The sequence below is a fragment of the Grampus griseus genome (assembly GCF_964374135.1).
Source record: "Grampus griseus genome assembly, chromosome: 6".
In the NCBI taxonomy this organism is placed as follows: domain Eukaryota; kingdom Metazoa; phylum Chordata; class Mammalia; order Artiodactyla; family Delphinidae; genus Grampus; species Grampus griseus.
Window position 1 is genome coordinate 64,042,282 of NC_139000.1, and position 18,167 is coordinate 64,060,448.

Sequence of the window (18,167 nt, forward strand, 5' to 3'; positions counted from 1 at the left end):
GAGATAGCATTAAAAAACTATTGTTTTCAAGATGAGAAGAAAACTGTAATATGGTTGACAATAGGATAAAAGAAGCTAAGACAGGGCTTCCCTGGTGGCGCAGTGGTTGAGAGTCCGCCTGCCGATGCAGGGGACACGGGTTCGTGCCCCGGTCCGGGAAGATCCCACATGCCATGGAGCGGCTGGGCCCGTGAGCCATGGCCGCTGAGCCTGTGCGTCTGGAGCCTGTGCTCCACAACGGGAGAGGCCACAACAGTGAGAGGCCCGCGTAATGCAAAAAAAAAGAAAAAAAAAAAAGAAGCTAAGACATACAAAGCCTCCAAGAATTCCACATTTTAAGAGTTCACAATGGGTTTCTGATAGTCATGAATCAAAAACATCTCGATCACATGGGTCACTTTTGGATGCTATTCTTCTGAGAACCAGTCATACTAATATCGAAACATCTAAAGCAGATAAATAGAGCAGTTTTTGTGCAAACACAGACATAAAGGTCAAAGGAACAAAACAGAAAGCCCAGAAACACAGCAGTATTATTTTAATGAGTGTATTATTTGATAAAGTAGGCATCAAACATAAATTTTCTTTTACTCACAGACTTAGCAAATGGCGTTGGACTACTGGGCTAGCAATTTTAGCGTTGGCATGAGATAGGGATCTAAATTAACTTCAGTTGGGTTAAGTTCAGGATTTTCTTTTTTTTTAGTTCAGCTATGACCTTACTGATTTTCTCCTGGCTGGATCTATTTCTGAGAGAAGGCAGTCGAAGTCACCAACTATGATAACAAAATCATCTATTTCTCCTTGTATATAGTTTGTGCCTCTCGTAGTTTGATGCTCTGTTGTTAGGTACCTACACATTAAGAACTGTTATGTTTTCTTGGAGAACTGGCCCCTCTGTCAATTATGTAATGCCTTTCTTTATCCCTGATAACTTTTCTTACTTTGAAGTCTGCTCTGTCCAAAATTAGTATAGCTATTCCTGCTTTCTTCTGATTAGTGTTAGCATGGTATATTTTTCTCCGTCCATTTACTTTTACTCTACATGTGTCTTTTATTTAAAGTGGGTTTCTTGTAGACAACATATAGTTGGACCATGTTTTTTGATCTACTCTGACAATGTCTTTTAATTGGTAAATTTACACCACTGACATTCAAAGTGATTATTGATATAGTTGGATTAATATCTACCATATTCATTACTGTTTTTTATTTGTTGCCCTTGTTCTTTGTTCTTATTCTTGTCTTCTACCCTTTTTCTGCCTTATGTTGTTTTAATTGAGCATTTTATATGCTCCATTTTCTCTCCTTTCTTAGCACATCAGCTTTACTTCTTTTTTTACTTTTTTTTGGTGGTTGCCCTAGAGTTTGCAGTACAGATTTACAACTAATCCAAGTCTACATTAAAGTACACTATACCATTTCACAGGTAGTATGAGTACCTTATAATAACAAAATAATCCTAATTCCTCCCTCCCACCCCTGTATCATTGTTGTCATTCATCTCACTTATATGTAAACATACATAAGCATGTATATATACATAAGATATAAACATAAGCATATATAACCAAATACACTGTTGGTATCATTTTCAACAAACTGTTATCTATTAGATCAATTAAGAATATGAAAGAATGTTTTATTTTACTTTGACTTATTCCTTCTTTGATGTTCTTCTTTTCCTTAAGTAGATCTCAGGTTCTGACCCATATTTATTTTTCCTCTCTCTATAGAATTTCTTTTAATATTTCTTACAAGGCAGATCTATGGGCAACAAATTGCTTCAGTTTTCGTTCACCTGAGAAAGTCTTTATTTCTCCTTTACTTTTGAAGATAATTTCAGAGAGTACAGAATTCTAAGTTGATGGTTTTATTCTCTCAATACAAACATTTCACTCTACTTTCTTCTGCTTGCCTGGTTTCTGAGGAGAAGCTGGATGTAATACTTATCTTTGCTCCTCTATAGGTAAGGTGTATTTTTTCTTTCAAGATTTTTTCTTTATCTTTGATTCTCTGTAGTTTACAAATAACGTACCTAGAGGTCATTTTCTTTTTCTTTTTTTTTTTTTTTTTGCGGTACGCGGGCCTCTCACTGTTGTGGCCTCTCCCGTTGCGGAGCACAGGCTCCGAATGCGCAGGCTCAGTGGCCATGGCTCACGGGCCCAGCCGCTCCGCGGCATGTGGGATCTTCCCGGACCGGGGCACGAACCCGTGTCCACCGCATCAGCAAGCGGACTCTCAACCACTGCGCCACCAGGGAAGCCCTAGAGGTCATTTTTTGACAATCATCCTATTTGGTGTTCTCTGAGCTTCCTGGATCTGTGGTTTGGTGTCTAACATTAATTGTGGAAATTCTCAGACATTATTGTTTCAAATATTTCTTCTGTTCTTTTCTTTCTTCTCCTTCTGATGTTCCGATTATGCATATGTTACACCTGCTGTAGTTGCCCCACAGTCCTTGGATATTCTGTTCTGTTTTATTCACTCTTTGTTCTCTTTGCTTTTCAGTTTTTGAGGATTCTATTCCACTCTATTCAGGATTCTATTTCTACAGCCTCTAGCTCAGAGAGTCTTTCCTCAGCCATGTCCAGTCTAATAAGTCCATCAAAGGCATTTTTCATTTCTGTTAGAGTGTTTTGATCTCTAGCATTTCTTTTTGGTTCTTTCTTATGGTTTCCATCTTTCTGCTTACATTACCCATCTATTCCTACAGTCCCTCTACTTCTTCCATAGAGCCCATTGCATACTAACCATAGTTCTTTTAAATTCCCACATCCCTGCCACGTCTGGTTCTGACGCTTACTCTGTCTCTTCAACCTGTGTTTTTTGCCTACTGGTCTGCCTTGTAATCTTTCTTGATAGTTAAACATGATGTACATGATAAAAGGAACTGTTATAAATAGGCCTGTGGCCATGTGGTGGTGAGGCGTGGGGGAGGGGAAGCATTCTATCGACCTGTGATGAGGTCTCAGTCTTTTAGGGAGCCTGTGCCTCTGGACTGGGAACTTCTCAAGTATTTCTCAGTTTTTCTTCTCTCTTAGATGGGACAGGATGGCCAGAGTGGGCTAGAGCTCCCCAGGGTCAGTTAAGTTCTGGTTAACTACTCTCCCCTGAGGGCAGGCCTTGTTAAGAACAGTAAACTCTGATGTATTTCAGAATGGTTCTTTTTCTTCTCACCCTACTGGAAGCCCAAAGGGATTTTTCTCCTCCATTTACTGTATAAATCTGGTACAGCTTCTGGAGGCAAATTTCACATTGGGGGTGGAGGGGCTCCATATGAGTGGGTCTCCTTATGGTTCTCAACTCCCAGAGTTATTCACACTGAACCCCCAGCAATTCGTCGATCATAGGTGACATTTTCCCACCCCTGCCCTGGCTTCAACTCTGTACATCATGACTCCCTGTATTTGCCCTTCTGTCCCTCCAGGCTTGGGAGCAGTGATTTTCTGTGTACCTCTCCTTTCTTATGGATGCAAAATGAGTTGTAGAATTTCCAAGTCTGTTTACCTCTTTACTTGTTATTAGGACAAAGTGGCAACTTCAAGCTCCTTACTTGGAAAACCAGAAATCGCAAGTCAAGTTCAGAAGGTTTTTGTTTCCCTATAATTTGATGTTTTTTTAAACTAATAGGTGTCAATTGGGATTGACATATATACACTAATATGTATAAAATAGATAACTAATAAGAACCTGCTGTAAAAAAAATAAATAAAATAAAAACTAATAGGTGTTAGAAATTGCTGACAATGCCTTTCAGACCCAAAGGTAAAGCCACTGCCAGTCTAATGCAGCCACTGAAAGCTCAAAGAAACACAAGTTTTAATGTGTGCCACCCATCGGTCTTGTCAATTACATCAGTCTGACCTGTCTTCATCTCCAAGACCTGAACCCCTCTCTGGTGTGTGTCGAGTATTCTAGCTTCTCACTGGGAACAGCAGCGCTTCCACTGGTGAATTCTAGTCACCCGCCCCACAGTCAGATCCTTTTCTACCTCCTAGATTTCAGTCTACCAGGCCGCCCAAGCTCAATTCCTGCCAACGCTCAGGCCGGAGAAGCCACAGCAGAGCTGAGTAAGATTTCTGGATGGCAAATAATGAACTCACCTTAAAAGTCACTTTTTAAATTACACAAGTAGATTATCTTTCAAAGAGTACAGTATGAAAAGGGAAGGGGGGGAAAAGAGTAAAACTTTACAGTGGCAAGATCTGACAAACCCTATCTCAAGCCAAGTGATGAAGTTTAGCATCAACAGGAGTAAACCAGGTTGATAACATGTATCTTTGCAGTACACGGGCCTGTCACCGTTGTGGCCTCTCCCGTTGCGGAGCACAGGCTCTGGACGCGCAGGCTCAGCGGCCATGGCTCACGGGCCCAGCCGCTCCGCAGCATGTGAGATCTTCCCAGACCGGGGCACGAACCCGCGTCCCCGGCATCGGCAGGCGGACTCTCAACCACTGCGCCACCAGGGAAGCCCGATAACATGTATCTTTGATATAATGTGATGAGAATGATACTTTAGGTCTGTGATCTTCCTCCCAAAAACACATGACCTCAGTCTAATTATGAGGAAAAAAACCCAGACAAATCCCAGCTGAGGGACATTCCACAAAACAAATGACCAGTACTCAAAACCAAGGAAACTCTGAGAAACCGTCACAGTCAAGCATAGCCTAAGAAGACAGAATGAATGATTGTACTGTGGTGTCCTGAATGGGACCCTGGGACAGAAAAAGGATACTCCATAAAAACTAAAGAAATCTGAATCAAGTATGGACTTTAGTTATAACAATGTATCTGTATTAGATTATTAATTGTGACAAATGTATCATTCTAATGTAAGAAATTAATTATAGGGAAAACAAGTGTGGGATATACAGGACACTCCATACTATCTTCATAATAATTCTGTAAATCTGAAACTATTGCACAGTAGAAAGGTTATTTTTTAAAATCCTAATCACAATTAAGTTTTTTATTCACATACACATTCAATGACATAAACACTAAAACTTTTGGACAATATAAAAATTTGCAACTCTAACATAAAAAGAGCAATTAAGGGAAAGTATCTGTAGCCGACAGGACAAAGTATGAAGGTGTATATAAATTTTAAAGTTCATAAGTATGTAAAAAAAACATTGAGAAAAAAGTTAAATAGGCAAAAGAAGACTAGAATTCATACAAAAGGAAATGCAATGGACTAAACAATGATTATAAGAAAAAAAATTGGGGGGTTGTGTGCACCACATGGCTTGTAGGATCTCAGTTCCCTGACCAGGGATTGAACCCAGGCCACGTCAATGAAAGCCTAGAATCCTAACCACTAGGCCACTAGGGAACTCCCAGAAAAAAATTTTAAGACAGAACAATTAGGTATCATTTAAGCAGCAAAATGGTTTCAAATAATACCTAGGGATGATAATGCTACATTTTAAACCACTTCACTTATAAGCAGTTCACAGCCGTGCAAACTGGTGAAACTCGTTTGAAAGTGCTGTGGACTGAATAGTGTCCCCCCAAATTTCACATGTTGAAGCCCTGATCCCCAGTGTGATGGTATTTGGAGACAAGGACTTTGGGAGATAATCAGGTTTAGATCAGGTCCTGAGAGGGGGGCCCTCATGACTAATGCCGTTATAGGAGGAGACCCCAGAAAGCTTGCTCTCTCGCTCTCTCTCCCTCTGCCATGTGAAGACACAACGAGAAGGTGACCATCTGTAAATCAGGAAGAGAGCTCTCACCAGAACCTGACCACACTGGCACCCTGATCTCTGACTCCAGAACTGTGAGAAAATAAATCTCTGTTGCTAAAGCCACCCAGTCTATGGTATTTTATTATGGCAGCCTGAGCTAACTAACACAGAACGGCAACTTGAGAAATACCACATTAAGAATAAAAATATTCATCCCTTTTAATCCAATAATTCTACATGGGTGAATTTAACCTTTTGGAGATATTCAAAAATATGATAAAGCTATACACATCAAAATGTTCACTAGTTAGTTTTAAGTTTTTAAACCAGTGAAAAACTAAATGTCTAACAAAGGAGAAATGAATAAGTAAATTGCGATGTTCCATTTGATCTCATATGATGTCATTTAAAATCATTACAAAAATTATGTAGGCTTATAGGAAACGCTTATAATAAAACTAAGGGCAAACCAAAAGCAAAAATCTACAATATGAGGCTAACCATGTAAATAAATATGGGCAAGATGTAAAAGGGTTAGCTATAAACAAATAAAATTTAATTTGTTGGAAAACATTTTTTCTTTCATTTTAGTTTAATTAAGGTTACAAGAAATAAGACTCAAAAATATATTTGATAGTAACTTTAGACAGATCCTTTCTTAAGCTTAATCACATCCTAACTGTTAAATTATGAAGAAGTGAATTTTTCCAACAATAGCCACTACACTCAAAAAATTCAAAAAAATGAGAAGAAATATTTACATTTCTTATAAGAAAACCGTCAATTTTTCTCTACTACATACTTTTTTATTATGTTACTACTTACACAGAGAGGGTTTCCAAGGCATCTTCAAAGATATCCTGGGGGGGAACAAAAAACACAATGAGTTTCTCAAGAATCAAGAAATTTAAATATAAAAGAGAGTGTGTGTGTGTGTGTGTGTGTGTGTGTGTGTGTGTGTGTACTCCCCATGTGTGTGTGTACTCCCCGTATTGTGTACTCCCCGTGTGTGTGTGTATACTCCCCATGTGTGTGTGTACTCCGTGTGTGTGTACTCCCCATGTGTGTGTGTGTGTACTCCCCATGTGTGTGTTACTCCGTGTGTACTCCCCATGTGTGTGTACTCCCCGTGTGTGTGTGTACTCCCCATATGTGTGTGTGTGTACTCCCCGTGTGTGTGTACTCCCCGTGTGTGTGTGCTCCCCATATGTGTGTGTGTGTGTACTCCCCGTGTGTGTGTGTACTCCCTGCGTGCATGTGTGTGTGTGTGCGCGCGCACCTCTCAAGGCAGAGTGGGGACAGTTTGGGTGGGCTGCAGTAGAACCATTCCACTTAACTCTTACTAATGGCATTCCTTTCAGAGAAACCAACACATGAATTTAAGTGAGGTTTAATTTAGGGTTGGTTTTGTCACTAATAAGACGAGTAAGCTACTCAGTCAGCAATCAGACTGGGCGAATCTGAAGAGAATGTGACTCCTTCAGTGGGGTCTTCACTCCTCAGTCTCATCCAACCCAGAGCAGAATAAAACAAAGAACAGGACCTGCCCGATTCAGTCGTCTCTTTCTCCATGGCTGGCCACGTTAGCACGTCTGGGCCTTCGTGTCACGTCTAACTCCACTACCCGCCCAGCAAGTCTCCCTGTCAGCAGCCTTTATCTGTAGCATACAGGGCAGCCCTTTCCTTCATGCCACTGGCCTGTTCAAAATCTGCAACAGGAGAAAAACCCAAACACACACACACACACACACACACACATAACACACACACTCACATCTGCTCACAAATCCAGACATGCACCCCACGCTCATACACACTGGCTCATACACTCAGTCTCACCCCTAAACTCACAGTCATACACAAACACACATACACTCACTCACTCACAAACTCACACTCACACACGAAGCTCCCTCACAGCTGCAAAAATCAAATCCAAGCTCCTCATCCAGGGATTTGGGACCCACCATAACCTAGTCAAACCTTCAAGGCCTCCTTCTCTCACATCCCTACCACCTTCTCCACAGCCAAGCACCAGGACCTCACTGGTCTCCCTACTCCCAAGCCTGACATCTGCCATTCAGTTCTTCACACAACAGCCGCAGTTATTCTTTCCTTTCCCTTCCTTTAATAAGCTCATACCATTCCACTGCTTTAGACCTCTTTAAAAGCTTTCCATTGCACTTAGAATAAACCCAAATTCTTTCCCATGATCTACAAAGCCCTAAATGACCCTGCCAGCCTCTGTCCACCTCTCCACCCACCAAACTCACTCCACTTCAGCCAAAGGTCTGTCTTTCTGGTCCGTGCACAAGTCAAATTCATCCCACACCTCTCTGCATTGTCTCTCTTTCCTAGAATGTTCTTCACTCAACTCTTCCTATGACTGACTCATTCTCATCCTTCCATTTGCAGTTCAGAAAGCCACCTCCTCAAAGAGACCACCTCTGATAACGCTAATTAAAATTACTAATAGCAGCTTACTTATAGTTTCCCATCATCTGATTTCTTTCATTCATAATACTTATCATAGTCTCTAATCATCTTATTTGTTTCCTTGGTTACAATCTATCTCCATTAGGGCAGGTTCTCATTTATCATGTTTACAGAGAAACCGCCAGGGCTTGGCACAGAGCTGTTGCTCAACAGCTACATGTTGCCTAATGAATGAATGAACTGAGCTTGGACCATCAAAGCACTGATCACATCACCTCATTTACAGATAGGACACAGAAATGAGGAAAGAGGGTTACAGAGCTTTTCCCTCGTGTGACCATTAATACTGAACAATGTATACAACATACTGATTCTGCATTTAGGCAGGAAAGGGAAAAAAAATGTGTAAATACGAAAAAGAAGAAACAACATTATAAGTAGTGGCAGAAGTGAGTTTAGAATGTGGGATCCCTGACCTATTGATCTATATTAATACCATACTCTGTGAGGGAGGCACAGTCAAGGGCAATTCTTTCTTACTCCTCACTCTCCAGAAACTAGTGATTGGAACAATATCAGAAGACTTTGTCATTTTGAATCACAGCTCAGTGTCCCACATGTGAGGGGTTGTGGAGAAGGGGAGAGACGAATACTCTCCAGGAATACAGATCTGGTAGTGATGACCTGTTACCTGTGCCAGACACCAGCTCATGGCCCCTCTGCCATCCCTTAACCCCACCTGGGCTGACCTGTACCAGGAAGGGGAAATGCAGAGAGCATGCTCCTCGGAGCTTCCGTGCATCCAACCCCTTCCTCACAAACCTCAACCCAGAGCAGCTCGCAGCAGACACTGAGATACTGAGTGGGCTTCAGAAAGGATAACTCGGAAAGCCAGTTCTCCTTTTAAAAGGAGACAAGGATGATATTTACACTTAAACAAGTAATACCCCCATCCCCACCTCAAAACAAGAAACACTAAGTTATATCCAGTAAGAAATCATCTTCACTTGAGGAACATCTCTCCATTTTGTCATATGCAGAGGGTTCTCTAAATAAAGCATTCTGTACAACGTGGTAACCAGAGTTAACAATACTACATTACATATTTGAAAGTAGTTAAGAGAGTAGATCTTCAAAGTTCTCATCACACACAAAAAAAATTATAACTATGTGAGGTGATGGATGTGTTAACTAACCTTACTATGGTAATCATTTCACAATATATGCATATATCAAATCGCCAAGTTATACACCTGAAACTCACACAATGTTATAGGTTAACTACATCTCAATAAAGCTGGTGGAATTTTTTAATTAAAAAAGAATCTTTTAATTTTTAATCTTTAAATTTTTAATTTAAAAATCTATTTTTTTCCACTTAGATGAATAATAAAAATTTAAGAGAATGCCTCTCTTAGTAATGGAAAAAATCCACCAGAGTTCTAGGATATTATTCTAATAAACTAGAGATGAGAAAGAGAGAGTGAGAGAGGAAGGAAGGAAGGGAGGGAGGGAGGGAGGGAGGGAGAGAGGGGGAGACGGAAAGGAAGGAAGGAAGGAAGGGAGGGAGGGAGGGAGGGTATTGACTTAAAAAAATGCACAACGTAAGAGTGGTGAGTTAAGTTTGATTTGGGGCAAAATGAGGACTGCAGCCCAGGAGACAGCATTTCAGATAACTGAGAAACTGCTCCAAGGAGGCGAGGGGAGGAGCCATGATATATAGGAGTTTTGCAACAAAGGGCAGGTAGTCTGGAATGGCAAAAGATTATTGTTAATTAAAGAAAACCAGATATCTCAAGTTAAAGAATTTAGCGCTTTTGTATGTATGGGAAAATCCAAGAGTCTGGGCTCGCTGAAATCATTCCTTTGATGTGCACCTCAGATATCTGTGGCCAGTATCCTGTATTTTCACATCCTGAGTTTCCTCAGGGCTCACCGCAGGGAGTGGCTTCATTCTGATGGCTGCTAGATGGCAGGTATTCTTTGCAGCCCTGAGTTTCCTCAGCGCTCACCTGCTCACTGTTGGAGGGCTGCAATCACTGATAACCGTGACATCCTTTGTTTATTGATAAGGCAGGAAATACTCCATTTATAAATATTCCATTCCATTTATAAATATTCCACTTATCAAGGGGAAGAAAACTCTGTCTCTGAAGGCCAGACAAAGGGTAAACTTTTTTCACTTAAGAAAAAGGAAAGGTAAAGAGAAGAACTAAGACTTAACGAGTGCCTATCATGTGTCAGGCACTTTACAAAAGCTCCTCCCAATTGGCAGCACGCAAATCCAGTCGCAGGTAACTGCCTGCCCAATATTACACAGCTGGCAAGTGAAGGAAGTGAGATTCACCCTCAGATTTCTTTAACGCCAAAGTCTTTTTTTCAATGTTAATAAAACACATCCAAAACTTGGAGCTAAGGCAGTTGGGAAGAAGTGGAGAGTGGGTGGGTGAGGAGGTGGCGGCATATCTCTGCAGGTCATACTGCATGTTGTTACACAAATCCTCCCAAGGATTCCTGAATTCTCTAGGAGAACTTCCTTGTGTTTGAGACTTTTCTATTTACTATGAGATTAGAAACCAGATACTGTGAGATGACATGTTAGCTTGCAGATTTCGGAATGGTGAGAAAACCTCAATGATTAGTTTTATAGCCCTGTAGGACACTATCCAGTTTTACCTGTAGCCTAGCAATCTTAATCTAACACTGTTTTTGTTTTAAGCCTATAAATACCCAGTTCCACAAATACCCGGAGAATCAGTTTACCACCTCACTGTTTTCCTCGTTGATAGGCTAAATAAAATTTCTACACGTTCACTTTATATCTTTATGAAAGTCATATTTCTAATTTTTGGAAATTATACTTTTAAAACATCTTTATTGGAGTTTAATTGCTTTACAATGTTGTGTTGGTTTCTTCTGTATAACAAAGTGAATCAGCTATACATATACATACATCCCAATATCCCCTCCCTCTTGCGTCTCCCTCCCACCCTCCCTATCCCACCCCTCTAGGTGGACACAAAGCACCGAGCTGATCTCCCTGTGCTATGCAGCAGCTTCCCACTAGCTATCTATTTTACATTTGGTAGTGTATATACGTCCATGCCACTCTCTCACTTCATCCCAGCTTACCCTTCCCCTTTCTCGTGTCCTCAAGTCCATTCTCTACATCTGAGTCTTTATTCCTGTCCTGCCCTAGGTTCATCAGAACCATTCTTTTTTAAGATTCCACATATATGTGTTAGCACATGGTATTTGTTTTTCTCCTTCTTAACTCGGTATGACAGGTTCTAGGTCCATCCACCTCACTACAAATAACTCAGTTTCGTTTCTTTTTTACGGCTGAATAATATTCCATTGTATATGTGCCACATCTTGTTTATCCATTCATCTGTCGATGGACACTTAGGTTGCCTCCATGTCCTGGTTATTGTAAATAGTGCTGCAATGAACATAGTGGTACATGACTCTTTTTGAATTATGGTTTTCTCAGGGTACATGCCCAGTAGTGGGATCACTGGGTCGTATGGTACTTCTAGTTTTCATTTTTTAAAGACCCTCCATACTGTTCTCCATAGTGGCCATATCAATTTACATTCCCACCAACAGTGCAAGAGGGTTCCCTTTTCTCCACACCCTCTCCAGAATTTATTGTTTGTAGATTTTTTGATGATGGCCATTCTGACCGATGTGAGGTGATACCTCACTGCAGTTTTGATTTGCATTTCTCTAATGATTAGTGATGTTGAGCATCCTTTCATGTGTTTGTTGGCAATCTGTATATCTTCTTTGGAGAAATGTCTATTTAAGTCTGCAGCCCATTTTTGGATTGGATTATTTGTTTTTTTGATATTAAGCTGCATGAGCTGCTTGTATATTTCACAGATTAATCCTTTGTCAGTTGCATCATTTGCAAATATTTTCTCCCATTCTGAGGATTGTCTTTTTCTCTTCTTTACCGTTTGTTTGCTGTGCAAAAGCTTTTAAGTTTCATTAAGTCCCACTTGTTTATTTTTGTTTTTATTTCCATTTCTCTAGGAGGTGGGTCAAAAAAGATCTTGCTGTGATTTATATCAAAGAGTGTTCTCCCTATGCTTTCCTCTAGAGGTTTTATACTGTCTGGCTTTACATTTAGGTTTTAATCCATTTTGAGTTTATTTTTGTGTATGGTGTTAGGAAGTGTTCTAATTTCACTCTTTTACATGTAGCTGTTCAGTTTTCCCAGCACCACTTATTCAAGAGGCTGTCTATTCTCCATTGTATATTCTTGCCTCCTTCATCAAAGATAAGGTGACCATATGTACATGGGTTTATCTCTGGGCTTTCTAACCTGTTCCATTGATCTATATTTCTGTTTTTGTGCCAGCACCATATTGTCTTGATTACTGTACCTTTGTAGTATAGTCTGAACTCAGGGAGCCTGAATCCTCCAGCTCCGTTTTTCTTTCTTAAGATTGCTTTGGCTATTTGGGGTCTTTTGTGTTTTCATACAAATTGTGAAATTTTTTGTTCTAGTTCTGTGAAAAATGCCATTGGTAGTTTGATAGGGATTGCATTGAATCTGTGCATTGCTTTGGGCAGTATAGTCTATTAACAATGTTGATTCTTCCAATCCAAGAAAATGGTATATCTCTCTCCATCTGTTTGTATCATCTTTAATTTCTTTCATCAGTGTCTTATAGTTTTCTGCATACAGGTCTTTTGTCTCCCTAGGTAGGTTTCTTCCTAGGTATTTTATTCTTTTTGTTGCAATGGTAAATGGGAGTGTTTCCTTAATTTCTCTTTCAGATTTTTCATCATTAGTGTATAGGAATGCAAGAGATTCCTGTGCATTAATTTTGTATCCTGCTACTTTACCAAATTCATTGATTAGCTCTAGCAGTTTTCTGGTAGCATCTTTACAATTCTCTATGTATAGTATCATATCATCTACAAAAGTGACAGTTTTACTTCTTCTTTTCCGATTTGGATTCCTTTTATTTCTTTTTCTTCTCTAATTGCTATGGCTAAAACTTCCAAAACTATGTTGAATAATAGTGGTGAAGAGTGGGCAACCTTGTCTTCTTCCTGATCTTAGAGGAAATGGTTTCAGTTTTTCACCATTGACAACGATGTTGGCTGTGGGTTTGTCATATATGGCCTTTATTATGTTGAGGTAAGTTCCCTCTGTACCTACTTTCTGGAGGGTTTTTATCATAAATAGGTGTTGAATCTTATCAAAAGCTTTTTCTGCATCTATTGAGATGATCATATGGTTTTTCTCCTTCAACTTGTTAAAATGGTGTATCACATTGATTGATTTGCATATATTGAAGAATCCTTGCATTCCTGGGATAAATCCCACTTGATCATGGTGTATAATCCTTTTAATGTGCTGTTGGATCCTGTTTGCTACTATTTTGTTGAAGATTTTTGCATCCATATTCATCAGTGATATTGGCCTGTAGTTTTCTTTTTTGGTAACATCTTTGTCTGGTTTTGGTATCAGGGTGATGGTGGCCTTGTACAATAAGTTTGAGACTGTTCCTCTGCTATATTTTGGAAGAGTTTGAGAAGGATGGGTGTTAGCTCTTCTCTAAATGTGTGATAGAATTCACTGTGAAGCCATCTGGTCCTGGGCTTTTGTTTCTTGGAAGATTTTTAATCACAGTTTCAATTTCACTGCTTGTGATTGGGCTGTTTATATTTTCTGTTTCTTGCTGGTTCAGTCTCAGAAGGTTGTGCTTTTCTAAGAATTTGTCCATATGTTCCAGGTTGTCCATTTTATTGGCATAGACCTGCTTGTAGTAATCTCCCTTGATCCGTTGTATCTCTAGTGTCAGTTGTTACTTCTCCATTTTCATTTATAAATTTATTGATTTGAGTATTCCCCCTTTTTTTCTTGCTGAGTGTGGCTAATGGTTTATCAATTTTGTTTATCTTCTCAAAGAATCAGGTTTTAGTTTTATTTGCTATTGTTTCCTTCATTTCTTTTTCATTTATTTCTGATCTGGTCTTTATGATTTCTTTCCTTTGGCTAACTTCAGGGTTTTTTTGTTCTTCTTTCTCTAATTGCTTTAGGTGTAAGGTTAGGTTGTTTATTTGAGATGTTTCTTGTTTCTTGAGGTAGGACTGTATTGCTATAAACTTCCCTCTTAGAACTGCTTTTGCTGCATCCCATAGGTTTTGGGTCGTCGTGTTTTCATTGTCATTTGTTTCTAGGTATTTTTTGATTTCCTCTATGATTTCTGCAGTGATCTCTTGGTTATTTAGTAGCTTATTGTTTAGCCTCCATGTGTCTGTATTTTTTACAGTTTGTTTCCTGCGATTGATATCTAGTCTCATAGTGTTGTGGTCAAAAAAGATACTTGATACAATTTCAATTTTCTTAAATTTACCAAGGCTTAATTTGTGACCCAAGATATGATCTACCCTGGAGAATGTTCCATGAGCACTTGAGAAGAACGTGTATTCTGTTGTTTTTGGATGGAATGTACTATAAATATCAATTAAGTCCATCTTGTGTAATGTGTCATTTAAAGCTTGTGTTTCCTTATTTATTTTCATTTTGGATGATCTGTCCATTGGAGAAAGTGGGGTGTTAAAGTTCCCTACTGTTATTGTGTAACTGCCAGTTTCCCCTCTTATGGCTGTTAGCATTTGCCTTATGTATTGAGGTGCTCCTATGTTGGCGGCATAAATAGTTACAATTGTTATATCTTCTTTTTGGATTGATTCCTTGATCATTATGTAGTGTCCTTCTTTGTCTCTTGTAATAGTTTTTATTTTAAAGTCTATTTTGTCTGATATGAGAATTGCTACTCCAGCTTTCTTTTGATTTCCATTTGCATGGAATATCTTTTTCCATCCCCTCACTTTCAGTCCGTAGGTCTGAAGTGGGTCTCTTGTAGACAGCATATGTACGGATCTTGTTTTTGTATCCATTCAGCCAGTCTATGTCTTTTGGTTGGCACATTTAATCCCTTTACATTTAAGATAATTATCAATATATATATTCCTATTACCATTTTCTTAATTGTTTTCGGTTTGTTATTCTAGGTGTTTTCCTCCTCTTGTGTTTCCTGCCTAGAGAAGTCCCTTTAGAATTTGTTGTAAAGCTAGTTTGGTGGTGCTGAATTCTCTTAACTTTTGCTTGTCTGTAAAGGTTTTAATTTCTCCATCGAATCTGAATGAGATCCTTGCTGGATAGAGTAATCTTGGTTATAAGTTTTTTCCTTTTATCACTTTAAATATGTCCTGCCATTCCCTCTGGCTTGCAGAGTTTCTGCTTAAACATCAGCTGTTAACCTTAAGGGGATTCCCTTGTATGTTATTAGTTGCTTTTCCCTTGCTGCTTTTAACATTTTTTCTTTGTATTTAATTTTCGATAGCTTGATTATATGTGTCTTGGGGTTTTTCTCCTCAGATTTATCCTGTATGGGACTCTCCAGGCTTCCTGGACTTGACTTCCCATGTTAGGGAAGTTTTCAATTATAATCTCTTCAAATATTTTCTCAAACCCTTTCTTTTTCTCTTCTTCTTCTGGGACCCCTATAATTCGAACGTTGGTGCGTTTAATGTTGTCCCAGAGGTCTCTGAGACTGTCCTCAATTCTTTTCATTCTTTTTTCTTTATTCTGCTCTGCAGTAGTTATTTCCACTATTTTATCTTCCAGGTCACTTATCCATTCTTCTGCCTCAGTTATTCTGCTGATTCCTTCTAGAGAATTTTTAATTTCATTTATTGTGTTGTTCATCATTGTTTGTTTGCTCTTTAGTTCTAATTCCTTGTTAAACGTTTGTTGTATTTTCTCCAATCTATTTCCAAGATTTTGGATCATCTTTACTAGCATTACTCTGAATTATTTTTCAGGTAGACTGCCTATTTCCTCTTCATTTGTTTGGTCTGGTGGCTTTTTACCTTGCTACTTCATCTGCTGCATATTTCTCTGTCTTCTCATTTTGCTTAACTTACTGTGTTTGGGGTCTCCTTTTTGCAGGTTGCAGGTTCATAGTTCCCGTTGTTTTTGGTGTCTGCCCCCAGTGGGTAAGGTTTGTTCAGTGGCTTCTGTATGCTTCCTGATGGAGGGGACTGGTGCCTGTTGTGGTGGGTGGGGCTGGATCTTATCTTTCTGGTGGGCAGGGCGACAGTGGTGTGTTTTGGGGTGTCTGTGAAGTTAGTATGATTTTAGGCAGCCTCTCTGCTTATGGGTGGGGCTGTGTTTCTGCCTTGCGAGTTGTTTGCCATGGAGCGTCCAGCACTGGAGCTTGCTGGCCGTTGCGTGGAGCTGGGTCTTAGTGCTGAGACGGAGATCTCTGAGAGAGCTCTCGCCAATTGATATTAGGTGAGGTCAGGAGGTCTCTGGTGGTCCAATGTCCTGAACTCGGCTCTTCCACCTCAGAGGCTCAGGCCTGACACCTGGCCAGAGCACCAAGACCCTGTCAGCCACACAGCTTTAGGCCGGAGGGCTCTGAGGTCAAGACTGCCTAGATTCAGAGCTCCATTCGGCCTTCTCTGGCTATGTGGTCTCAGGTGAATTTCATCATCTGCAGTGAGAACCCGTGGCTCGACGTCTTCCCACATTTCAGGTGCATTTTGATCCCAGAGGAGCTATGCATGGCATTTAAATGCTGTAATAGTTAGAACTTAATCTGGTCCCCAAATCTCCACGAGGCACAGAAAACAAAATAAAATAAAACAAAAACTCTTTAAAAATTCATAGCCAATGAAGTCAATACTCCTCACATAGGTTTTCTTAAAATTAGGTCACCTTTTTCTTTCTCCTTTTTGCTTTGTCTAGTGTCACTTGCTCAGAGGGTGCCATGTGCAGAGGCCTCACAGCAGCCCTTCAGACCAGAGTTTGGAAATTATACTTTGACATTAATAGTGACAACACACTCTCTCCCTGGGTACCTGCAAATACAGTTTCCCAGCTCCTTGGGAAAACTGCTGTGGGTTCCACCCGAGGCATGGATTGCCAGAAGTCAAAGGGACTGTTCATACCTCCCACACCATATACCTGTCTCTCTAAGTCCCAACCCGCAGCTCAAATTCTATCCCTTTCCTGCTGCTGCTTTGGGTAGAACATTTCCTCTGTGGATTCCTATCAGCACCACTAGGTTTGGTACCTGATCTACAGGGGACTGCTAGTCAACAGTCTCCTACCCAGCTTTAAATATCCCCACATACATTCCTCACAGAGCATAACAAGATTTTTCTACCTCTGGTCTCTTTGCTTCTCCAAACTCACCATCAACTTCCCAAAGCTTCACCACAGCTGGTTTCCCTTAAACCTCCCAGTACGGGATAGGCTTACCACACATATAGTCAGAGAAGCAGCCAGAGTCCTTCCGGTTGAAGGAAAGTAACAAAGGAAAGCTCACGCTGCTGACAAAGAAGATGTGTTCATGGGAAAGCCTCAGTGTTTAGTTCTGTCCTCGAAGCTGCTGCACTGCCCGCCCCCCCACCAACTCCCATGCCGAGGCCAACCTTGAGGAGCTACTACCCTTGGGCATAAATGTAATAAATATTTATTTGCGCCACACCTGGCTCCCAAGCATACCTTGCCTCAGATGGTAGCTGACTTTCTCAAGAGCCTATCTTGACTCCTGGCTGCAGTCAAGGGCCATCTGACTCCTTTTGAATCCACTTTATAACCTAACACAGTACTCGGCACTTCAAAGACTCTTAGCAGATGATTGCTGGCTGACTGGCGGACTGAGAACACTTGTCTTGAGATGGGAGGTCCTTACCGTGACAGTTTCATTTTGCAATTCAGCAAGTGGGCTAACCCTGTTAGGTGAGAGATTCCTGGGTGGGGCGGCGGGGGACACCTTCCAGATGCCAGCTAGCGTTCCAGGGCTTGCTCCCTGCTGGGTGGGGAGCCTGAAACCTACCCCCTGCCCCCAGAGGGATGGAGGATCCTGCACACACAGAAACAGACAGAGAAGTGAGGAAAGGGAAGAGGGGTGCTGCATCAACTGCTAAGGCTTTTCTAAACAATGTTCATCTTTATTTGTTAACTTTGTAACATTCTGAGTAGCAAAAATGCATGCA

General features: G+C 40.4%; 1 protein-coding gene across 2 annotated transcripts in view; it reads right to left on the reverse strand.

Annotated features, from left to right (window-relative positions):
* The window catches only part of TTC39B (tetratricopeptide repeat domain 39B), a 134,375-nt gene that overhangs the window by 90,605 nt on the left and 25,603 nt on the right, over positions 1-18,167 (reverse strand). For both annotated transcript variants that reach the window (XM_082657553.1, XM_082657554.1), the window contains exon 2: positions 6,522-6,556. In XM_082657553.1, the coding sequence (XP_082513679.1) occupies positions 6,522-6,556 (35 nt within the window). The remainder of the gene's footprint in view (positions 1-6,521; positions 6,557-18,167) is intronic.